We start from the raw sequence: 23,295 nt of genomic DNA, 5'->3' as shown, positions 1-23,295 counted from the left end.
ATTCAGCGGCTTTATAGTCGCATCACGTCCACCATACAAGGGTTGAACCGAACCGACTGCCATTTCTGCAACAGCCGAGAACATGCGGGGGAATATCTGGGTCTGATGTAGTATTCCGGCGATCATGTCCAAGACTGTATTGCCGACCCGACTACCACAGATCCGAAATTCAAAGGTAATTCAACCAGTCAACTCAAACCTGCAGTTAATAAATGAATGTACAGTCACAGCGGTCACAGCGATTCGCAGTCACAATGATTCACAAGTTATTCTATACCATTTCCATTTCGCATCTACTTCATCTCTCTCGTGATCATAGAGCTAACTAGAGTTACACCTCGTCCTACTTCAAGAACTGAGGAATTATGGCAGATAAGGCGGCTGCTCAAATCCGACAAGTCCGCACAAAAACCAGAAAACAAAGACCTTGTTGCTCATAAAAACCGAAACCCTTCAACTCCGTTGACTTTTTATGGTATCCCGTTTAGAATGCATTGATCGTTTAGTCGACCTCCTCCATGGCGCTGTCACCGGCGGCGGCAGCGACAGGGGCGTCGGTAGCATCAGCATCAGCAGGGGCGGAGTCATCCTCCTCAATGTTGAGGCCGAGCTGGACAAGCTTGTGGATGCGGTCGGCGAAACCAGCAGGCTCCTCAATGGTGAAGCCAGAGACAAGGAGAGAGGTCTCGAAGAGAAGCTGGACGATGGACTTGACAGTGCGGTCGTTCTCACCGTCGTTCTCAACCTTCTTCTTGAGCTCCTGGACGATAGCAGACTTGGGAGAGATCTCGAAAGTCTTCTTGGAGGACATGTAGCTGGACATGGAGGTGTCACGGAGGGCCTGAGCCTTCATGATACGCTCCATGTTGGCGGACCAACCGAACTGACCAGTTCGGATAGCGCAAGGAGAGGAGCCGAGCTTGTGAGAGACGACAACCTTCTCGACCTTGTCGCCGAGGACGTTCTTGAGAGACTTGGCAAGGTTCTCGTACTCCTTCTCCTCCTCCTCACGGGCCTTCTTCTCCTCATCGGTCTCCTCGAGCTCAAAGTCCTTGGTGATGTCGACAAGCTTCTTGCCCTCAAACTCCTTGAGCTGAGTCATGGCGTACTCATCAATGGGGTCAACGAGGAACAGAACCTCGAAGCCCTTCTCGCGGAGAGCGTCAAGGAAGGGAGACTTGGAAACAGCGTTGATGGACTCGCCAGTGATGTAGTACATGTTGTTCTGGTGCTCGGGCATGCGAGTGACGTAGTCGGTGAGGGAGGTAAGCTCATCACCAGACTTGGTGGAGTTGAATCGGAGGAGCTTGGCAAGGATGGATCGGTTCTGGGAGTCCTCGTGGATACCAAGCTTGAGGTTCTTGGAAAAGGCGCTGTAGAACTTATCGAACTGCTCCTTGTCCTCGGCGATCTCCTGGAAGAGCTCAAGAGACTTCTTGACAATGTTCTTCTTGATGACCTTCATGATCTTGTTCTGCTGGAGAGTCTCACGAGACAGGTTGAGAGGGAGATCCTCAGAGTCGACAACACCCTTGACGAAGCCGAGCCACTCAGGGATGAGGTCGGTGGCATCGTCGGTGATGAAGACACGGCGGACGTAGAGCTTGATGTTGTTCTTGGTCTTCTTGGTCTCAAAGAGATCAAAGGGAGCGCGCTTAGGAACGAAGAGGATGGCACGGAACTCGAGCTGACCCTCGACAGAGAAGTGCTTGACAGCAAGGTGGTCCTCCCAGTCGTTGGAGAGGGACTTGTAGAAGGAAGCATACTCCTCTTGGGAGATGTCCTGGGGGTTGCGAGTCCAGATGGGCTTCTGCTTGTTGAGCTCCTCCTCCTCGATCTTGGTCTCCTTGATCTTCTTGGTCTTGGGCTTCTTCTCCTCCTCATCGTCATCGACCTCCTCGATCTTGGGCTTCTTGTCATCACCCTCCTCGGTGACCTCCTCGGCCTCCTCATCGGGGACCTCCTTCTCGGTCTCCTTCTCGACGTGGAGGTAGATGGGGTAGGAGATGAACTCGGAGTGCTTCTTGATGACCTCCTTGATCTTGCTCTCGTTCAGGTAGTCGGTCTGCTCCTCCTTGAGGTGGAGGATGATGGAGGTACCGCGGCCAAGCTGCTCGCTGTCGTTGTCCTCGGTGATGGAGAAAGTACCACCAGCGCTGGACTCCCAGATGTACTGCTCGTCATCGTTGTTCTTGGAGATAACGGTGACACGGTCGGCAACAAGGTAGGCAGAGTAGAAACCGACACCGAACTGACCAATCATGGAAACATCGGCACCGGCAGTGAGGGCCTCCATGAACTGCTTGGTACCGGAGCGGGCGATCGTACCCAGGTTGTTGACAAGGTCCTGCTTATCGTCAATACTATAACAGGCAACTAGTAGATGGTTCAACTTACAGCCTTGGTCATACCAATACCGGTATCCCGGATGGTAAGGGTCTTGTTGGCCTTGTCGGGGATGATGTCGATTCGGAGGTCCTTGCCAGACTCAAGCTGGCTAGGGTCCGCAAGGGACTTGTATCGGATCTTGTCTAGAGCATCGGAGGCGTTGGAGACAAGCTCTCGGAGGAAAATCTCCTTGTTGGAGTAGACGGTGTTGATGATAAGGCCGAGAAGCTGAGAGATCTCAGCCTGGAACTCGAAAGTCTCAGACATGGTGTCGGGTATCAAAGGGAATTCGTGACTGTTAAAGACGTTAGAAACTGGAATAAGAGTTGAATTTATAGTTGTAAACGTTTGGTCGGTGAGGTGGACAGAATGGAGGGGTACAGAATGCTCTAGAAATCGAACTTCAACCAGGAGCCAGCGTAGGCAGAAATAGCGAATCTCATAAACAATAATCTGCTAGAAGATTCCGAGGCTTTAAGCTGCAACAAATGTGTAGCAAAGAATGGTGAAGAAGAATTCCAAGCAAGCTGCGTGCAAGGCTGATAGATGTGTAGCGGGGACGCAAAGGCAAAAGCACGTACCTTGAGATTCGTTACAAAAAGGAAAAGGCTAAAGACAAGATTGCTCGTCTAAAGTTGAGTGAATCTCCTGGTAAGAGAGAAAAGGAGAATGTTCAAAAGCGTGAGAGAGATGTGATGTTTGGAGAGAAATGGAAGAAAGGTCGAAGCAGGCAGTACAAGAAAAATATGTAGGCTGGCGGCCGGCCCCTCCTTCCTTCCATCTGGTTCTCCCAATGTGAAGGGTTCCATGAGATTCCACGGCCCAAGAGTCCACCTAGCGCCGCCTACAGCTGCCTTCCCCCGCCTTCCGCTACCCATGTTTTACTGGTACTGAGGGGCACTGGAAGGCAGCCATAGCAACCGCCCGACTTTTACACGCACTACGGCAAGTGGCCAACGCTATCACTGCAGTTTGCCTCTTCTCTGACTTGTCTGGTCTCCATTCCATTTGCCTTCCATCCATTGTATCCTCTCATCTTTGCACTTTACAGTGAATGGGACGGTACGTATACGCTTACTCCAAAAAATGCATCAAGGGACTAGGCGGCAAAGTCCACGTTTGTCTAGTACGATCTCGATTGATTGGCCAGACTTTGCTAGAGTCTTTCACGTTTTTAAATGCATCGCCTCAGAATGTTCATCTTTTGCGAATTCAGGTACCACAAGCTCAGGATAGCGGGAACAGAGATTTCACCGATCTACATGATTCATGCAAATTTTCTGTGATGGCGAATTCCGTCGTTATTGTTTGTCAGTAACAGAAGAGCCTCATATCGTTATTGTTTTGTCTTCGAGTGGTCGAGGGCCTCTGCAAGACAACCCCTCATTCGAGGCTGAAAAAGACCCCTGTTCTTCATGTTCCTAGACTTTCTAGCAAGGTCCACCGCTTCCTTTCCCCAGCAAAAAAGGACGACCCCTCGATTTGGTCGAATCTTCTAGCCATCAGGCTGATGACTGTGTTGCCTGGCGGTTTTGCTTGAAAATGGATCCAATTGAGGCCCGTCAATCATAACAAGTTGGGCTGTAGCTGTGCTGAGCCGTTGTAATTTATGCATAAACCAATAGGATTTGTTATCGAAACTAACAAGGCTGAGTACAGACAGTTGAGGTACCAATGGGGGCCGAAAATGAGGCGGGCTGCAGGAGACTTGAGATTGCCTAGAGCCCAGAACATCAAGATCTGACACTCAAGGTCGAATTGCCGTATCTGGGAGTTTCCGTGATTACTTCTGCTGGTTCCAGATCCAACAATCATAATAGCAGCCGAAATGAATAGAAGTCAGCCTAAAATTTCATGATGGGGAATATCCGTACTATTCGATGAAACGTCTCTCATAACCATACATCGGTGAACCTTCGAGAAACTCTCCATCCTACCCTATATCGTTACACACAACTTACAGTCTAACACCATACTCATACCAGCTTTTGATATTTCATTTACGTCTCCAACACTCCTCCAACCTGTCTATATTTCCTATCCGCATACACAAGTCCAAAATCCTCATCCTCTTCTTTTTCAACTCTCACCATCTCTACCACCTCTCCAACCACAATGACATGATCTCTCACTCTCATAAGACCCTCTTCAGGTGCATCCTTTAACACCCTACACCGTAGTGCAAACATGACGCCCTCCTCTTTCAAAATAGGTGCCTCATCACCGTTTTGAGTATAATCAAGCCCTTGGAATGCATGCCCGCCAACATTACCCTTTGTAAAGTGACTCGCTACACTTGCGCCCCGCTCATCCCCAGAGAGAACGTGCACGTTAAACTCCCCGCTCGCTTTTATAGCATCCAGCGTTCTGCTCGGTATCGCAATGTTGAAGTTAACAAGAGGTGTCGGTGTAAGTGTAAGAGAGGTAAACGATGACATTGTCATGGCCCGTGGGTCATCGCCGGGTTGGTTGGACGTGCATACCACCACACTGTGGGGGAGAAGACGCATTATAGAGCGGAGCTGTTCGGGGAGAGGCACTTGTTTGGTCGGATGAACGGTCGGAGGAGTGGCTGGTGATGTATGCCATGGTTTTGAGGTGGAAGTGTGATTTCTTCTATCTATATTACACATCATTAGCTAGAGTAGGTATCAATAAGGACGATGGGAGCTCACTCTGAAGAGGCCATTGGTACGAACACGACCTTGATATTGACCCAGAAGGTATCTCATAGCCTTCATGTACCACTAAAGACCTTCTCAAACATTCAACATTCCGTAGAGAGCTCAACCCTCTTGTCCCGCCTCTCGTCATGACAAGTGCTGTCGCAGCGCCATTGCGCAGCGCTAGGGAGCTCTTCATTGCCCAACACAGCGCATTATCGACAAATGCACTTGCGGGAACCGTATTGATCGCTCTGGATCCTCTCTGCGATCGAAAGAAGAAAGGCACGTTTTATTTCACTCGTTTCGCAAGCTTCGGACTCCGACGCCAGTCCAGAAATGACGAGCAACAATTGCCATTTTCTTATCGATAAGCTTCCGAACCCCTGCTTGTTTGTACCCGCCTTCGGACCTCGCATCCTAAATTTTACCGATCAACTTCAAGTCGACCTAAAGCTTTACCACCAGCCAAACGGCAGTCAATCGTTCTATACCCCGTAGCCAGGGCCGCCAATTCGTGTCCTCCGGCCTCGCTCGCAGCAGCACTCCATATCAAAATGGCCAAATTCTCCGTCTCACCAGCGACCCTGTCGCCTATCCGAACAACGCTCTCAACATCATCATATTCACCAAGCCGCTTCTCCCTCGGCCAAGTCCGTCATGCGACCTTCATTCCCCGACCTCGTCGACCCTACACATTCACCCAGCTCGTCACGCTGTCAGACGGCTCCGCATACACCATGCGAACTACCTCACCACTGCCCATCTACCGCGCTGCCAAGGACACACGCAACACACTGCTGTGGCAGCCATCCGAGAAGTCACTCAAGAACGTCGAGCTCGATGAGGCTGGTAGATTGGCTGCTTTCCGAGAGCGCTACGGCCGTGCCTACGATGCCTCTAGTACTGAGGAAGGTGGAGAGAATGCCGAGGCTGCCGAGGATGCGGACGGAAGTTATGCGGATCTTATTACTGGATATGCGCCAGCACAAGATGCCAACACTATGAGAGATTCAGGTCCCAAGAAGCAGGCCAAGAAGAGAAAGTAAACGAAATGATATTGGAACTAAACAGAGGGGGGAACGACCACAGCAACATTATTCTCTACCCAGATTCTTCAAAGGGTATAAATGTGTCTTGTATAAATTACTACTGGCAAGGTCCGAGAATTGGAAGCATGAGGGATGGGGGTGGTTTGATATGTACAACAGTTGACGGCCCCCGAGGCTTGTAAGATATAAAAACACGTGCCCACGATTCTCGAATTGATCAATAATCAAACGACTGGGTGTGAATATGACCCTTCCATCTTCTCTTCGACTTCATTCCCAAGAGACAGAACTGTGGCAAGGCGCTAGGAACAGAGGGCTCACATGAACCTAATCCGAGTCTTCGTCTATCCTTGCTCGAGCACGGTCGACGGCAGTATCACCCCCTTTTTGCTGTTGCTGCTGGTATACTGGCGGTCTATAAAACACTGACTCGTCGTCTTCAGCGTCAAGTTGCATCAAAAAGGTTTCCCACTTCTCGATAAGCTATGACTGTCAGCACTCTTCTCATATGCGCGATGTTGTCAACTTACTTCCTTTTGTGCTTCAACTGCACTCTCGAGGAATGTCTCAACTCCGCTCTTAAAGTCCTCCACCTTCTCCTTCTCAAATCGGTCGAGTTCGCTCCTCATCAGTCGTCCCATATCCTCGAATAGGAGCCTGGCTTGGTGTACCTTGCGCTCTGACTCGCCTACTTCGGCACTCATTTGATTGAGTCGGTCTTGCTGACTCTTTCCTTGCCTCAGCAGCTTATCCTGAGTAGCCTTCTTCTTTTGCAGTTCTGATTCAGCAGTGTGCCATGAATAGAAAGCCTTTTGTCGCTGGCTGAATGCCATCTTGACTGAACCAATGAGACGGATGTACTCCTCAAGAATAATTCCAAATGTTAAAACATCCTGCTGGGCCTGACGATCGTAAACATCTCGAATAGTAAGCTGGAGCTCAGAGAGAGCATCAAGAGGACCTGATAGTGATGGAGACAGCTCCACAGTAGAAAGTGCATGGAGGGAAGCCGAAAAGTCACCAGCTGCCTCGGCCATCATCTTGCGCTGTCCAACCATAGTCTCCATTGCTTTGAGTAAACCCTTGAGCTGGCTCTCGAGGGCGTCAAGATAGACTTTGCGGTCGTGGAACCAGTCATCCTGCTCCACGAACTTGTTGCCGCCTCCAACATTGATACCCAAAGAACCCAGTACACCCTTGCTCTCGGTGGGAATAGGCTCCCTCCTTTCCTTGTGCTTGATATCCACATTAAAGGTCTCGCTTTCCAAGAAAAGCTTCAGATCGGGGTCGTGCTGTAGCGTGGGGTGTATCGCGGTCTTGTTGAGCATTTTCTCGAGTGCGGCTCGGCGGCTTTCAACAAAGTTGCTGTCAAAGCGACCAACAGCCTGCTTGTCCGGGGGTGGTGGGACAACGATGCCAGGGTTGTTGCCGTGGAGAGTATTATAGAGCCACAGGAAATCACGGTATCGGCGTTTGACTTCGAACTCGGGTTGCTTGTATCCCTTAGAAGTGGTCTATGTCTAGGTCAGTCTCAATTGAGGCAATTGAATATTCGGGTTTTGTACCTTGGTTCTGACAGAGTAGACGATATGAGAACTAGTCAAATCGCCGACTTTGTGAGGATCACCAACGTAAATCTGGAAAGTAGGCTTGGCGGCCTGTTCAATGCTAACACTGGGCTGGTTGCTGCTCCTTACAGCACTAGGCTGCGCAGCTTCGACGGGTGGAGGGGCGCGAGGAGCCTTTGGACCGTCATTTGCCTCGTCATCGATATGGTTAGGGTCCGCAGGTCGTCGCTGCTGTTGCGGTTGAGGCATGGTGGTACGAATCACCATCTGCTCCTTTTGCGGAGGCACCGGAGGGGCATCCTGAGCGGAACCATTGTCTTCGGGGACGGCACCAAGGGGACCAAGAGGATCATCGACAGCTTCGAGACGTGTGGGTTGAGCGACCAGGCGACGGGGCCCTCTCGACGGACGAGGGGCGGATGAGGAAGCGGGAGCTGGGGTAGATGATTGCGAAGCGGAGGCCGAGGCTTCAGGCTGCGACGCCTGTTGCGAAGCCTGTGATGAATCGGCCCAGGGCGACTCTTCGACGTCCATAGCTAATTAATGCGACCACGAAACTTGAAGCTAAACGTCTGCTGTCGTGATATATAGTTGGGGTTAGAATTGACTTGTGAGGTGAAGGTTGGAAGCTTGGAGAGCAAGCACCCACGCAGCCGGACGTCAGCGGAGACGGTTCCACTCTTCCCCGTACGGCAGGTACGTATCGAACAGGCTACAAGCTGTGCCGTTGCACCACAACTTACACTGCTCGTAATCGCTCACCATTAGACGAATGAGTACACACTACTCATGGTATCATTAGTTAATTTCTGTTATTACTGTAAGCTAACAAATTACAAGAGCCTCAAGCATCAGCCAAGACTTATCAGCTACCTGTAATTCTAATTCTTCAAAAAATCCTGGATGCAACGCCTTCACCTGGATCTATCTAGCAACGTAATGCATCACAGACACGGCCTGTTTCTGGTTGATCGAATCACGATCATGCTTCCCGTGCCTGTTTGTCCACATTCACCCCATTTGTTCTGTCCGTCTTCGCCTCGGGCGATTCGCGAGCTGTCGCCCTCAGTTCAAGATCTATTCCAAACTGAGCGGCAAAAAATCGCTTTCGTTGTTTCTCAAGCGCAACTGGGTCGGTAACCTCTCGCTCCTAACGCTCGGGGTCGTAACAGCCTCCCACAATTACCAAGTTCATCCGTGTAAATTTGACCTTCATCACTGGCGTCTTCTTTGTTGGAAACGCGCTGATTTGGTCGGGGGTTATCATGACCTCCTTGTTCTTTTTCTTATGTGTTCCGGTTGTACCGCTGCCTCCACTTTGCCCTGAAGTAGCAGCTGCAACACGAGAACCCTCACCAACGGCACCCCCAGTATTCGTGCCATCCGCTCCCGTTGCTGTCGTGTCATTTCCAGTCTGCTGCTGGCTGGCTTTTTGTGGATCAGCGGGCAGTTCGACATCCCATAGTCGAACTGTGCCATCTTGACCACCAGACGCAAGAACGTTGGATTCAACACTGAAGCTTAGCGACCATATACCGCCTTTACCATGACCACGTGACCGCTTGATGCGTGTTCCTTTAGCAAGGTCCCAAAAGAAGATGTTACCTGCACAATCGGCACTTGCTAGGATCTTGCCATTTGGCGCGCATTCCATGGCGCTGATGTAGTCGTTATGGCCTGTAAAGACACGCACACAAGAGCCGCTCAACACAGACCACATACGGATTGACTTGTCGGTCTCGTCCGAGGCGGAAAACACGTAAAGACCGTTAGGGTGCCATGTCAACGCTGAGACGGCTGTATCATGACCGACCAACAGTCGTTGAGGAGAAGCATGATCTTGCATCCACACGCGGAGAGCCTTGTCGTACCCTCCACTGATAAAGTAATGCCCGTGAGGGCCCCAGAGTGTTCTGAATACAGCCCCGTCGTGAGACTTGTAAAGACAAAGACAGCTCCAAGACTCCAACGACCATAGACGAATTTGGCCATCCGCTGATGCAGATAGTAGAAGCTTGGGACGCGTGTCCATTGCTGGGTTTGACTTGCCTTCGTCACCAAAGAGCTTCTGTGGGGGTCCTGACGCGGCGTCAGAGAAGGAAACATCGTACACAGGGCCGGAGTGTCCGATGAGCTTGCGGCTGTTGAATTTGGCATCCTTCTCGTGTGGATTCATAGTGGGAAGGGCCTTGCCATCTAGTGACCATACTCGAATATAAGACTCAGTAGTGCCGGCCGCCACCAGCTGTCCATCGTTGGAAAAGTCCATAGAGGCAACACTGCCATCCGTTAGTGTGGGATATCCACCGTTTTGTCAGGACTACTTACCTTCCAAGTGTGTTGTGGAAAGTGAACATGCATGCGCTGATCGGTACACCCACACCTCCTGTTGCGCCATCAATCTTGAATCTGTCGCGGTTCTCTCTGAGCTTTTGCATCTCGAGCATAATATCTCTTGGCCTGGACGGCGGCAGAGGCAGCTCTGCTCTGCTAGGGGCATCGGCACTCTCCTCTCGCTTTATCTTCTGGTCAAATTCGTCCACTAGTGATGCTTTCCCAGGAGGAGGTGGGTTTCTTCGCTCATCATCCTCAAGCTCTGCACGCACGTCGTCGCGAAGATCTGCGTCCATGGGCAAGGGCCCAAGCTTTAAAGTAGTAGATGGGTCCGTAATGTCCTGGTTGGACAACCCGATATTGACACCTGGGATGCCTTCGTTGGTATCCACGCTCTCGACTTCCGTATTTCTTGAGCGTTTATAGACAGCCTCAAAGCTGAAGGGAGTGATAGGTCCACGAGCTGTAGAGTCAATCTGGCAGTATGTTGCCAAGAGCTGTCGGATGACCGAACCACCTTGGTCAGACTCGCGTTCCAGGAAGTTAAAAAGATCGCCACTGGCGTGTTGGTTCAGAGGAATTCGATATTTGTTCTCCCGGTACAGCTTTGTCATGGGATTCTCGTTGATGTGCTGTGCCAGTGTAATAATACCAAGCGTCTTGAGATCGTCTGCATGGACTGGCTGAAAGTTGGGGCCAATGTCCCTAAGAAAGGCTTTGGCATCTTCAGTATAAGCATGAGTAATGAGTTCCAGAAAGGAGTAGACAAAGACTGGCCAAAGCAATTTGGACAGTTCAAACTAGGGTTATTAGCGAAGCAGGAGCCGAAGAAAGACCCTGACTTACCTTGTAGATGTCCAGGTTATTCTCTACCCATTCGCGAAGGAGACCAAAAGCTTTTTGATACTTCTTTGGTCCGAGGTTAGCCAGTTGATAGATTGGCTTACCATCGGGGCCGAGATGCTTTGATTCTTGACGAAAGACTTCTTCTGTGCGATTGAAGCCTCGCTTGAGTAGATAATCTGTTACCTGTTCACGAACACCAGTCAGTCTTAAGCTCGGAAGGGAGTCCATAGTTGCTCGGCACGTGTTCGGGAAAGATGAACAAGAAACCGTCAAGATTAAAAAGAACAGCTAACAAGGTATTTCGGTAGGGATTAAAAAGGGCATGACTCCATCAAAGAGTTGATGTTTGATGTGTGTATCAAGCAAACGTGACTGTGAGGAGGCTACACGAGGAGTCGATTCAATGTAGTTTGGGTAAATCAGTTCACCAATCTTTTTTTTGTTACTGATTTAGTTGCCTTCTCAGGCATGAGGTAGATGTCATTGTGCAGCTGCTTGGCAGTGATAGAGACTGACAGTGGGCAGATCGGCCAACATGCAATTACTGTATAGACAAGTGACGAATAAGAAATTTAAAGGACTTACTATTTGATTAAGATTCTGGTTTGACATTGGCCCTGTACCAGTGCCTGCTTGTCCTGTTGTGGTTGAACCTGTGTGCGTGGGAGCTGGAGGAGTGGCTGCAGGGCCTTGATATGCGCCCGGCGCAGGGGCACCCGGTGTTTGTGATGGAGCAGACATGATGAAAAGAGGCAGAGGCGGTCGGTATCAAGGCTGCCTAGTAGCGAGGCACTCAAATGCGCCTGTCCTTTGTGCACACTTGTGATGAAACAGCTTGGCCTTTCAAAGACTGATCATATCCCGATGATGGGGCTTTCGTGTTGGTGATGGCCGACTTTCCGTCAAATGTTGGTAAGATGAAACCACAGACTGTAGTTTGTATGCTGAGATATCGTCTGCTGAGGGTTTGGGAGGGCTGGATCAATGCGACGCAAAATTGATGATTTCAGTGAAAGAAGTCTGATAAGCGCTTAAAAATTGAGACGTATTCTGATAAGAATATTGAGTTATGCACCCTCGAAGTGTTACGAAAGGCAAGTGTGAACAGACTCAAGCGCGCCGGAGCTGGTGAGAGCGCGACTGATTAGCCGAAGATTAAGCGAGAAGATATCATGAGAAGTTCAAACCCATTGAATAAGTTATCTTTCAGCAATTCTTTGATTGAATGAAGAAAAACATTAGTCAGCCTGTTGAAAATTGATCTCAAGTCTTCTTAATCAATCCGTTGAAATGAATGCGCTGTTAAAGCAGAAATGTTGAACCTGCCCCGCGAACCAGATCTGCCCAGGCATTGAGTGACAGTGGGCACGTACCTACATTAGTAGGTTATTTAATACCTTGTTCAAACTCACATCGACCTCACATCAACAATTGCATACAAGCTTTAGACTTCTTATGATCGACAATTGCATAAACAAACTCAACTTCCATACTTTTTGAAAGTTATTTTAAGCTTGGAACCAATATCACCACATGCTTTAGCTACGCGCACCGCACCACTCTTTTCTAGAACCTTTCATCAGAGCAAACACTAAAATTCACATCAACATCATCACACGTTTGTTTACAGTCCATCTTTCTATACACAAATATGTCTTCTCCAAACGACGTCGACATGGGAGGCGCCGGATCGGTACCCGCAAACGAGCCCTTCACCGTGGAAGAGAACATCCGACAGCTTAATGCCGTCGATCAACAAATTGTCCAGCTCATGAAGCACACTGCCACAGCCCTCAACGCACTCACAATACCTCACACTCCAGAGTCCAACCAAACCCAGGACCCAGCATCTGAACCTCCTAAACCATCACTGGATCCTCCCGCCCAAAAGGATGCTTTCCGCTCAGCGACAGATTCGTTTCTTACGGCACTACACGCCGTCGACGTCAAGATGAAGCGTCAAATATTCGCTCTCGAGGAGGCTAGTATCGTCAATCTTGCTCCCCCTCAGCGGCATGAAAACAACGGGCCTATTATGGCATCTCAGAAGCCGAATGGAGTGGGAGCTGTGGGCAATATTGGCGCAGGCTGGCTCAACAGTCGAGGCACGAGAGTGGAGAGGGACATGGAGGCAGAGCTTTGGGACAAGGCCAAAGGTTTTTTGAAGAAGAACGAACCTGCTCAATAGAATTCGGCTTGTGAGTTGTGGCTGTCAAACGTCATTTGGACAGAGGAATACATGCCTTTGGATCGTGAGGACTTCCAGGCATAGTCTTCGAATATATATATGGCTGGTGACCGTCTAAACTTGCGATCATACAGTACATGATTCATCCAGAGAATCATATGTCGTGTGAAATAATAACAAGGGAATGAACAGAATTGGGTATTGTAGACACTGAGAAGACTGAATGGAAGGAGTTAGCTTATATTCGAGCAACGGATTACCATACCTGCATAAAACTTGATCCCTATGAACGATTACCTTTAAAACTATTCTAGTCGTGATAACTTATTAGTCTTGTCTTGTACACTTTCTAACTAGATACTTGACGACCCCATCCACCCAGCACATTACTAGATTGTTTGTCATAACCATCTGTCTCAACGACCTGGACACGCATACCAGTGCTGATTCGCGGGCTCTAGGAAGTCAATAAGTCCTGGATTGACTGTAGCCATGCGGTCAGGGCCTTGAATGAATTGGCAGTGATTTCCTGATGAAAGCTGGCAGTAGACTTTCCTACAAGCCTATACTGGTCCCTCAATCGTGATTCCAGTTGTCTTTTAGTGAGGTAATTGATCAACGAAAAGGTTTCAATAAATGGCCTGCGAAATATTTAAAGAAAAATGGTGACGAAAGAACATTTTCTACAGACAGGATATGCTCCTGAGAATGTTGACATCAGCCAGCTTCTGATCTTGTAGAAATAGGACAGCATGCGTTCTTGTCGTATATGTACAGTCCAACATAATATAGCCCGACTACGTTTCAGGTGCCGGCCCAACAGATTAGTAGGTTATGTACTGTAACACAACATCATTACAACGAAGTGATCGGTATCAGTGGGTTAATGCTAAGCCCAATAAGATCCGCAATAGCTGCCGCCGTCTGGTGTTAGCATTGCCTGCCAGTTACTGGGATGCGAATTTGATTTCATGACAAAGGGCTCAACAATCATGTCTTGTATACTATTATGCATGGAAGATAGTAGGTATGCGCTGGCTGGACCTTTTAACCATTTTCAACATTGTACTGCCACAACAGCTCTTGGCTTTTGAAATGACCAGTAAATACAGTTCGAGCCGTCAAGGCCAAGGAAAGCCGAGACCAACTAGCAAATCTTGCTGAGACTCTTATAGTCTAGACTAACCCTTGTTGTTAAGATATGGCATTCTTGGGTTCTTGGATCCGGATATATCGGACCCAAAAAAAAACGCACGTTGATTCCATCTATTAGTGGACTATCCGTACAAAGCTCCGGAGCCCCCACAAGTCGTCCAAGGATTTAACAGACAAGGATCAAGCCTCATGCTGCAAACAACCAATCACTGTGGCTGTCAAGGTCATGCTAGAGCTGCCGAAAGCTCCGGAATGACGCTGTCAGTCGATGGACCCCCTGGGGCTTCATGTTTTATGGAGGACTAGAGGACCCAGAGGTAAAGCGACACAAGGAAACAGCAAACTTTGGGGTTTCCTGATTTCCGTCCTCATCTTTTTTAACTTCTTAACCTTCTTTCTTTTCGTCTTTGCTTTCCCAAGAGGAGGCTTTATTCTACCGTCTTCAACACGCGCAGACATTTACTTGCTCTGTCGCTGAAAGTCAACATCAACTCGCTTATCGACGCCAATGTTTACTGCTTGCAATCGAATCATTACGCCGCTAAATCATCCGTGACGATCCCCCACTGACCCGGCCACGATTGTTGCGACGGAAAGGACGGAACAACCTCATTGACAGTTTTCAACAATATCTATTGCAATATATACAAAGAAATTGAATACGAAAAGACCATGATTGGCGCTTATGAAACAAAGACCCTCGCGGCGCCTTTGTTATCTAGCATCGCGATAATTGCGCTTCTTGCTCCAGTTACACAAGCCCACGAACACGATACAGGTCAAATTCCCGAAGGCGAAACTATTTCCCTGGAGCCAATGGTGCGTTTGAAAGTAGACAAGACTTGGAGCATTGCCTGATGAGTAGTAGGATACGATATTATGGATTCACATATTAATTCAAATGCTAGCTTACGGCGTTATTTTCCCAGTTGGCATGGTTTTGGGTGTAAGTAATTGCTTGGCGCAGACTCAGGACGCAACACTGACAACTCTCAGATGACCAAGAATCGATGGCATGTCCCAACCCAAGCTGTGGGCACGATCCTCGCTATTCTTGGCTTTTTCCTCGGCCACGCGCATAAGGGCCGCCAGTTCATTCCCAACCATGTTCATGGAAAGTTCGCACACATTCTTCAGCTTACCCTCGCTGCGCAAGTCATTCTTGGTCTGTACCTCAAGGGTCATTGGGAGAAGGGTATCAATGGCAAGATTAGAAAGCTAATTCGTCCATGCCATTCCATTATTGGAAAGCTGATGCCAATAATGGCCTGGACACAAATGATATTTGGTGGTATTACTGCCCTCGGCTTTTGTCAAGGAGATCACACCGGCCAATGCGCCGCTCATTTCATCATGGGAGGCGCATTCATCGCTTACGGCATTCTCCTCACAATCCTCTTGGTCGTTGGTCAGCTTTGGATTCGCCGAAACGGCCGGTCTCAAGAGTTTTACGATAGCGCAACAATTGCCGCATGGGGTTGTATCAACACCTTTACCGAGCACCGCTGGGGCACCGACTGGGTCAAGAATGACTGGCAGCATACCACAATGGGCGTCATATGGTGGTCGGCTGGTCTGGTAGGTATCTGGCTCAGCAAGGACCGCGATGGAAACCCAAAGCGCAACTTTATTCCCGCTTTTGTCATCTTTATCACTGGATGGGGTATGTCTGCTCATCCCCAAGAGCTCATGGTTAGTGCTGCCACGCACACCATGTTCGGATACACTCTTATGGGAGTCGGTATCACTCGAGTTATCGAAATTGCTTTTGTTCTGAGAGATGCGCACTCCATCTCAGAAGACGGTCGATCAGCCAATAGCTTCCAGTTCATTCCCTGTTTCGTAAGTTCCAACTTGTATTTGTATTCTGACGACTTGAGACTAACATTGGTAGCTCATGTATGCCGCCGGCTTCCTTTTCATGGGCGCTACAGAAGAGCAGATGAAACTCGTTGCCGGTTCTTCTATGGATCACATTTCGTACATTCTCATCACTTACTCGCTTGCGTCTCTGATGTTTTTGTTTGTCAACATTCTCATTGGCCTCTGGGATCGTCTTGCCCACCCCGTCTTAGACACAAAGGAGCTCGGTGCCAACCACTACGCCAATGGCTTAGCAGTTGAGAACGGCCAATTACGAGATGCCCAGGAGTTTGAATTGGATGGATTAATGAGCGATGACGATGATGATCCCAGTCGACAAATGCTTAACCCTGGCAATGCGTGAACGACGGCAAGGAATTGATAGGTCCTCGGCGCAAGGGCACATAAAGATTGAAAGTGTTATTATTAGAAGACGGTAATTGTCTTATTACCGGATGGCGTCATGCACGGTGTTTGCATAGGCGACGATTCATGGTTACGCTCGTCTTTGAGATGGGAAGCTGGTATTTTCTCGAGACAAACATTACACATATTTTAGGCGCGATGCAGGTACATGATACACACCAAATATATATAACAGTCAACAAATAGATCTTAAATATGGATTCAATACGTTAGTCTAGTGGACGTCTTGTTACTTAATATTTGCCTGTGTCGACACGTCGTTTCTGCAGACGCAGGCACATGACAGGAAGGATTCGTATTGAGTTTATTGTGCCTGCCAAGAATTGGAAGAGGGTGAGATGCCAAACACTTCGCTTTGGAACAGTTGTATAGTCTACTAATTGGTTCCCCATATTGGAAATGAATATTGGATGCTACTTAAAGTGATTTGAGACCTGATATTCTATTTCCAACAGATCTACAATGACAGTCCAGGGTACTTGTTATCTTATCTTTCCCTAAGCGTTCTGGAACATGCAAGACAGCCGCTCCCCACAGCGGGGCACAGCTTAGCGTAATTCCTCACCGAGAGTTCACCGAGATTTTCGACCCCAGAGTAAAAAAAAGTTTAGAGCCAAGCTGAGCTGTGATTGCAAAATCTCCAACAAAACCACCCAAAACCACATTCCATCACAATGCCTTCCGTCGGAAACCCCAACGGCCCCTCCAAGAACCGCCTTGCGGCCCGCGCCTCAAAGGCCCGAAAGGACCGACGCAAGAAGGCCGAAGCTCCCAAAGACAAGGTCGCAAAGGCCGACACAACACGAGGCGCGCGAAAGGGCCTCATGCCCACAAGCGGACCCAGAGCAAAGATGAGTGCCAAGAAGGTGCGCAAGGTCGAGAAGGCAATGGCGCATGCTTTGAAGCGAAAGATGGAGGCCGAAGGAGAGGCGGAGATGAAGGGTGAGTTTTGATAGAAATCGACATCTCTTGGTGACGAAGTACTGATTTGTTGTAGATGCCCCCGACGTTCAAACCGAGGAGAAGACCGAAGAGGCCGAGATGGCTGATATCCAGTGAGGGATGCGTGATGGCAAAAAAATAGACAAAAACGACCGAGCGGACGGACGGATTCACGACAAGCGCCAAGTCGGAAGCTACCCAGCGATGCGATTCTTGAACAGCCCGCCCATGATAGCGGCAGAGAGGAAACGTCGTGTCGAAAGATATTTATGTGGTACAAGCACTTGAGAAAGCTAGTATTGAACATTAGCAGGATTGGAGGAGCACTATCCCAGTGTACCACTTCACATTAGAGTCGCAAAGGCGCATATTGAGGGAAACAATCTCTAGACATTCCCGATAATAATGAATATGACGATCTGTTTTCGATCTTGGCCTATTTGTTTATAATCACTGGTTGTATATGGTGTAGATGTTGTGAACTAGATGTCCTGATCTCCTTGCGGATGAATCTTGGTGCTTGGCGAAGGAGTATTCGGTCGATTTATATATGCATCAGATGGCCCAGCCCGCCTTTGGGCCAATGCATACACCCAAGCGGCATCTTGGAGTGGTGATGCCATGATAGAGAGCCAACTGCTGCCTTTGTTCCGACTCGATAGATGTGTTAACTTAAGCTCATCTCTTGGTCTTTTTGGTCTTGTTCCTCCTGGAGGTGGACTTGCGCTTCGGTCTTTTAGGAGGCTTTTCGGGTGGTCCTGGTTAGTTAGCCAAGGCATTATACTCGCAGCTGTCGTTCTACCTACCAGGGACAACATTGTCTATCCATTCCAAGATTCTTTCTGTGGTCGTCGCGGTTTTCGTATTGGCGGTGGCCCAAGAAGATAAGCCAAAGCGAGAGCCAGCCACGTAGAGTCGCTTTTTGAGGGTCTTCTCGCAACCAAAAATCCTGCCTATACTTATTGCTATGGCCCACAGGGTTGAGATGAGGAAGTTGCGGAACCAAATCGCGATGTCCATGTCTGGCTTGAATGTGAAGTAGGTATAGATAGATAGATGCTGGCTTCTGCAGGATACGGCGAGAACCAAGCGAGCTTGAAATCGAAAACTGAACAAGGTTTGGAGACATCGAGGAGCCAAGAAAATGCGTTTGATATCGATGGAAATATGGTTCGTTGTAATTTTGCGTTTTGATGAGGGCGTTAATAAGCCTATTATCGCTTGCTTGGTGTGCATCGTAAACCCTTCTTCCATGGTGATATTTTGAACTGCGACCATAGGGCCCCCTCATGGTATCAGAAAAATTGGCCGATAGAAACATAAGATATGAAATTCGTAGGTCAGCTTATGCTATTTATATCAGGCTTCTTAGGATGTTTATCTTTGTCCCCTAAAGCTTAGAGGCCATCTCTTCTGCTACCCACTAAACCCCGTATGTCACTTTGAGCTATCGAAGTTGGCGTTGAGGTTATTTATTCCAAATGAATACAGACAAACCTGATCTACTCATCTATATGGCTCCAAATCAGGTTGTTTGTTTAAATGCGGTCGAGTCGTTGACTAGAGTGGACTACCTCATCGCGCTGTTTATATATGTTTGTTAAAGGGGCTGCTTGATCAATTGAAGGGCCGTAAGATGAAGTCTTGTATGTGACTCTCAGTTGAAACTACGATGTTTCTAGAAAGAGTGACATGATGATCATCAAGGCATGTCCGGTGACCCTGTTAGCCTGACAAAGGGGGACAAACTGACATTGACAAACATCCTTGGTTCAGTCCCTAGGTTTGTTGAAAAACATCAATTACTGATAGGTTAGCATCGCACACCCAGACAGCAGGTTATCCGATGCGTGTCGCATTGATCTGCCGGTACCCATTTGAGAGAGCAGTGATTCACCCCCTTTTAAAATCCCTTCCCCGCTTCTTCTTCCTACTTCAACTCAACACAACTCAACCAGCTATCCTCTTTCATACCTCTTCCATCAATCTTCATTCAGCATTCAATGCCTATCAGTTATTAAAATGAGCAACGAAAACCCTACCACGGATAGAATGCATCGCACCGACGAAACAGTCGAGCCAGGGCCTTCCGGCTTTGGTCTTCAAGATATTATCACCATCGACTCTGACAGCGATGAACCCGACATTTCTTCTTGCATCCCTTCATCTGAAACTCTTGGTAAGTCGACAGACGAATCTATCCTCCTATATCCCCATCACCAACATGAAGATAGATGGAATCGATCTCACCGCTAGGGTCAAAGAGTTTAGTGAAAGACATCTCAACAGTCTCCCTCTCAACCTTATGGCCGCTGATTTCAAGAACTACTACTTCTACAACTCAAACCAGCGCCTTGAAGAAGCCAAAGCGAGTGGTGTCGATCTTGATGATATTGCTGTCGGCGATGATTGTTTTCTAACTTGGTGTGGACGCACTTGGGACCCTGCCGCAGAATCTCTGCACGACATCATCCAGTCTCGCCTCGCCACAAGAGATGAGGCTCAACAAGCCGGGAGTTTGGTGCGTGAGGATATAATCTGGAAGACAGGCGTGAAGCTGTACGAGGCCAGTGTTCAGGGCATCCCACTGAAGGATATTTACATCGGCTTGAATTTGTTGCCTGTCTAGGGTACGGCAGCAGAGGATGCGATCCGATATCTGCATCACAGGGACGAGGATGAGCAGCATACTCCAGATGACGACGAAAATTGTACCTTACTTTCCAGCGATCTTGAGGCTGAACAGTCATACGGCACTGGAGTAGGATCGATATCCCAAAGCACGACCCTCGTGTCGTCCGATGATTCAACCTCCTTAAGCCTTGATTCTTTCTGTTTCTCCGACCGCAATAGTGACATCGACAGTGAGTCTGATCCCGACATCAGTCCTAATGACGTTGACGACTTTGACGACACGTTCTCGGCCGACAACATGTTTGATCCCGAGCCAAACTACCCCGATTCAGACGACGAAGAGCTGAACATCTTCCACGGCGCCCGTGTAGTGGGTGTTCGGTCTCAATATGCAAATGTTGATCTTGAAATCTATGAGGCGTCCGATGAAGATGACGTCGAAGACCTACCAGAGATGGAGCTTTGTATTGACCGACAGCTCTATGAAGAGCTATTCAACATTGAGGAGGTAGTCGAGGTCGAGATTGAAGGGAGTCGTATCATATGTACGGGAGAACTCTTCGAAGAAGGAGAGGAGATAATTGTGGATGATCCGGAGGATGAAGTTGCAGGTTCTGGGTATCAACAAGACGAAGACGGCTCGGCTCTTGAGTCTCCCGAAGAGAACCCTGAAGGTCAGATGTTTCGGCAGCGATTCGGCACTGGGGATGAAGCTATTAGTGGTTCTCTTTCCAAGTATTGGGAGGGCCTTGACGGGGAACAAGCTACTCAACACGAAAACTCCGACAGCATTTTCCGAGATACTGAGGATGGATTTATGTGGTGATTTGGAGGATATTTGTGATGCTCTGGGCTTTTCATTATCTAGACACCGGCGTAGCTACTATCTACAAGCAAAGTGCGGATAAACATAGTCGTGGTCCTTTCACCCACTACCGATTAACAGTCCCTTCCAAATCTCCGTACATTGTCTTTCAATACTTGGCCGGATTCCACATATCATCAGATTCATCGACCTCCATAGGCACACCAAGACGAAACTCGTCTTGCACATACTGAGCCAAGTTTTCCATCTGTCTAGACGAAGCAGGGGAAGACAGAGATGAAGAAGAGGCGTTAGATACCTGAGCAGCAGGTGGAGCAAGCAGACCTGATTGAGGACTCTTCGGTCCAAACACTTCTCCTTCCAGCTTCGCAACGCGCTCCTTTAACTGCTGGTTTTCCTTCTCAAGCTCCACGATACGCTTCTCATTGCGCGAGTTGGTAACAGATGGTCGCCGAATTCGAATCTTTCCCGGGGTACGGGTGGCAGGACTGTTCTCAGAAATACTAGCTGGGCGTTGCACGAGGTTAAGGCCTCGACCAGCAGAGGGGCTTCCGGGGGTTGCATGAATAGTCGAGCCATCCATCTCGATAGGCGTAAGGAGAGAGTTGGTTAAAGAGTGCTTGATACGGCGTGGGGTGGCGGTGATTTCGCCAGCCTTCAAGTGAGTAGTGCATCGAGCATGCTGGCGGGCGACGCCAACATGAGTAAAACGATGGCCATAACGCTTGCAGGCATTCTTTGTACAAACCCAGGCGGCCAGTTCCTTCGAGTACGCCACGCCATCAAGCTCTTCTTCCGACTCATCATTAGAGCTCTCCTCTTCAGCCATGGCGTGAATCTCACTTGAAAAATGCCGTTTCGCAGTATAGAGAATGCGGTAAGTAGTTCCGAGTTTTTTGCAACCCCGTCTGACGCAAAGCCAACCACTGTCTTTGGAAAACTCCATTCCATCCAGCTCCTCATGGGAATCATCGGAAGAGTTGATCTCATCCGCCGCGTTGATGTGAGCAGCTGAATTGTAGTGCTTCTTGACGTTGGCAATGTTGCTTATGATTTTCTGGTAGCCCTTGCATCCTTGCTTGACACACTTCCAGAGGCTTTCATCTTCGGTGACTTCCATGCCATGGACCTCGCTCGACTTCCAAATCTCGTCGCCAGACTCTTCGGCGTCTGTTGAGGCTAGATCTTCTTCAGTCAGGGCATGACCAAAAGATCTGCTGTGCTGCTTCATAGCCATGAACGAGTCAAACTTCATACCAACCCGGGGGCATTTGTCGTTGACACACATTCCTTTCCGACCGTCAACATAAAAAGCCATTCCGGGCAACGGCTCGTTGTCGCTGTTGTACTCGAAACTCTCTTCCTGAAATTTGATATCCCACCTGTCGCGATGATCTTCTTCTTGAAGATGGCGATAAAAGACTCGGGCATTCTTGAAGGTCTTTCCGAACAGCAAACAGTCAGACCAGTTACATCGTAATGAACGTATGGCTTCCTGCTCAGCTTCAACTTCGTCGGTGGTAGTGTTGATTAGAAGAACCTGGTTCAGTTTGCTCGCAATTTGGTGGGCGCCAGTGTCTTCATGACGGCTGAATTCTGACTTGCACCTGTAATCCGTGCCATAACGATAGCAGCAGGGTTCTTTACAGGTGTTTCCGTTGGAAGAAGCAATTTGACGGGCAGGACCAAAGACATCGTCTTCAGTATCCTGGGTAGCGGAGTCGGTCGAAGGCGAGAAAGCGGACGTGGTATTCTTAGCCTCATCGCTTCCCTCATCATATCGGTGACCCGACGAGTCACGAAGATGCTCGAGATAAAGAGCACTAGTAGCGAACTTCTCCCCAAACTTCTCACACTCGTCGTCGCAACATTCCCACTCGACTTGATGACCGCTCGCACGACCATGTCTGCCAAGGGCAGGAGCAGCTGCGAAGCTGTGACCACACTCGCCGCAAATGTAGGGACCCTTGTGCCAGTTGTACTCGTGCTTCTAGCACTCATCGGCGGAGGCGAACACGAAGCCGTCGCAGCCTACATAGGGGCAGGTGAGAGTTTTGTTTTCGGGGAAGTTTGGGCAGTCGAAGGAGGTATAGCCCTCGGGCGGATCATAGGTTTCTTCCATAGGCTCCATAATGGATGAAGTGACCGACTGCGCGTAATCCAGGTGCCCTAGAAGCCTACCTTTCAATCAGCATGCACCGAAAAGAGGGCTTTTAATAAGTAAATACCTTTCAATAAAGCTTCAAAAGGAAAGCAATATTTTTTGTTCAACAAAAAAGGCGTTGTAGCGAGCACCGTTCAGCTCAGGTCGATGATGAGCTGAAAGGGTGAAGCATAAGTTGGGCGGCTCACGATACCTACTTCTCAAAATTGAGAATTGAGGGCACAAAAGAGGGGCAGATACCAAAAA

The 23,295-nt window shown here is 48.8% G+C and overlaps 11 protein-coding genes across 11 annotated transcripts; 5 read left to right on the top strand and 6 right to left on the bottom strand.

Annotated features, from left to right (window-relative positions):
- Positions 1-502: 502 nt before the first annotated feature.
- On the bottom strand, positions 503-2,655 carry FSST1_004887 (Hsp90 protein-domain-containing protein; the record flags this gene model as incomplete). The annotated part of the gene is made up of 2 exons (XM_083231107.1): positions 503-2,347; positions 2,398-2,655. The coding sequence occupies 2 exons, from the start codon at positions 2,653-2,655 to the stop codon at positions 503-505; spliced, it is 2,103 nt and encodes a 700-aa protein (XP_083088317.1).
- A 1,733-nt stretch (positions 2,656-4,388) lies between these two features.
- On the bottom strand, positions 4,389-4,898 carry FSST1_004886 (flavin reductase like domain-containing protein; the record flags this gene model as incomplete). The annotated part of the gene is made up of 1 exon (XM_083231106.1): positions 4,389-4,898. The coding sequence occupies one exon, from the start codon at positions 4,896-4,898 to the stop codon at positions 4,389-4,391; it is 510 nt and encodes a 169-aa protein (XP_083088316.1).
- Positions 4,899-5,608: 710 nt separating this feature from the next.
- FSST1_004885 (mitochondrial 54S ribosomal protein bL31m) lies at positions 5,609-6,100 on the top strand (the record flags this gene model as incomplete). The annotated part of the gene is made up of 1 exon (XM_083231105.1): positions 5,609-6,100. One exon carries the CDS (start codon positions 5,609-5,611, stop codon positions 6,098-6,100), a length of 492 nt encoding a protein of 163 aa, XP_083088315.1.
- A 330-nt stretch (positions 6,101-6,430) lies between these two features.
- On the bottom strand, positions 6,431-8,205 carry FSST1_004884 (sorting nexin 1; the record flags this gene model as incomplete). Its single annotated transcript, XM_083231104.1, has 3 exons — positions 6,431-6,586; positions 6,634-7,617; positions 7,669-8,205. The coding sequence occupies 3 exons, from the start codon at positions 8,203-8,205 to the stop codon at positions 6,431-6,433; spliced, it is 1,677 nt and encodes a 558-aa protein (XP_083088314.1).
- A 616-nt stretch (positions 8,206-8,821) lies between these two features.
- Positions 8,822-11,592, bottom strand: FSST1_004883 (WD40-repeat-containing domain protein; the record flags this gene model as incomplete). Its single annotated transcript, XM_083231103.1, has 4 exons — positions 8,822-9,950; positions 10,000-10,805; positions 10,852-11,034; positions 11,437-11,592. The coding sequence occupies 4 exons, from the start codon at positions 11,590-11,592 to the stop codon at positions 8,822-8,824; spliced, it is 2,274 nt and encodes a 757-aa protein (XP_083088313.1).
- A 910-nt stretch (positions 11,593-12,502) lies between these two features.
- FSST1_004882 (mediator complex, subunit Med11) lies at positions 12,503-13,039 on the top strand (the record flags this gene model as incomplete). The annotated part of the gene is made up of 1 exon (XM_083231102.1): positions 12,503-13,039. The coding sequence occupies one exon, from the start codon at positions 12,503-12,505 to the stop codon at positions 13,037-13,039; it is 537 nt and encodes a 178-aa protein (XP_083088312.1).
- Positions 13,040-14,866: 1,827 nt separating this feature from the next.
- FSST1_004881 (Ytp1 family protein) lies at positions 14,867-16,421 on the top strand (the record flags this gene model as incomplete). Its single annotated transcript, XM_083231101.1, has 4 exons — positions 14,867-15,013; positions 15,063-15,140; positions 15,191-16,036; positions 16,089-16,421. 4 exons carry the CDS (start codon positions 14,867-14,869, stop codon positions 16,419-16,421), a joined length of 1,404 nt encoding a protein of 467 aa, XP_083088311.1.
- A 736-nt stretch (positions 16,422-17,157) lies between these two features.
- Positions 17,158-17,542, top strand: FSST1_004880 (uncharacterized protein; the record flags this gene model as incomplete). Its single annotated transcript, XM_083231099.1, has 2 exons — positions 17,158-17,425; positions 17,481-17,542. The coding sequence occupies 2 exons, from the start codon at positions 17,158-17,160 to the stop codon at positions 17,540-17,542; spliced, it is 330 nt and encodes a 109-aa protein (XP_083088310.1).
- A 561-nt stretch (positions 17,543-18,103) lies between these two features.
- Positions 18,104-18,445, bottom strand: FSST1_004879 (uncharacterized protein; the record flags this gene model as incomplete). The annotated part of the gene is made up of 2 exons (XM_083231098.1): positions 18,104-18,183; positions 18,232-18,445. 2 exons carry the CDS (start codon positions 18,443-18,445, stop codon positions 18,104-18,106), a joined length of 294 nt encoding a protein of 97 aa, XP_083088309.1.
- Positions 18,446-19,477: 1,032 nt separating this feature from the next.
- Positions 19,478-20,885, top strand: FSST1_004878 (uncharacterized protein; the record flags this gene model as incomplete). The annotated part of the gene is made up of 3 exons (XM_083231097.1): positions 19,478-19,604; positions 19,660-19,997; positions 20,055-20,885. 3 exons carry the CDS (start codon positions 19,478-19,480, stop codon positions 20,883-20,885), a joined length of 1,296 nt encoding a protein of 431 aa, XP_083088308.1.
- A 148-nt stretch (positions 20,886-21,033) lies between these two features.
- FSST1_004877 (uncharacterized protein) lies at positions 21,034-23,016 on the bottom strand (the record flags this gene model as incomplete). The annotated part of the gene is made up of 2 exons (XM_083231096.1): positions 21,034-22,875; positions 22,921-23,016. The coding sequence occupies 2 exons, from the start codon at positions 23,014-23,016 to the stop codon at positions 21,034-21,036; spliced, it is 1,938 nt and encodes a 645-aa protein (XP_083088307.1).
- Positions 23,017-23,295: the final 279 nt, after the last annotated feature.

Source organism: Fusarium sambucinum, chromosome I (assembly GCF_050947815.1).
Source record: "Fusarium sambucinum isolate potato_lamoka chromosome I, whole genome shotgun sequence".
Taxonomy (NCBI): Eukaryota; Fungi; Ascomycota; class Sordariomycetes; order Hypocreales; family Nectriaceae; genus Fusarium; species Fusarium sambucinum.
The sequence above is the reverse complement of the archived record's forward strand: the minus strand, read 5'-3'. Positions and strand labels throughout refer to the sequence as shown.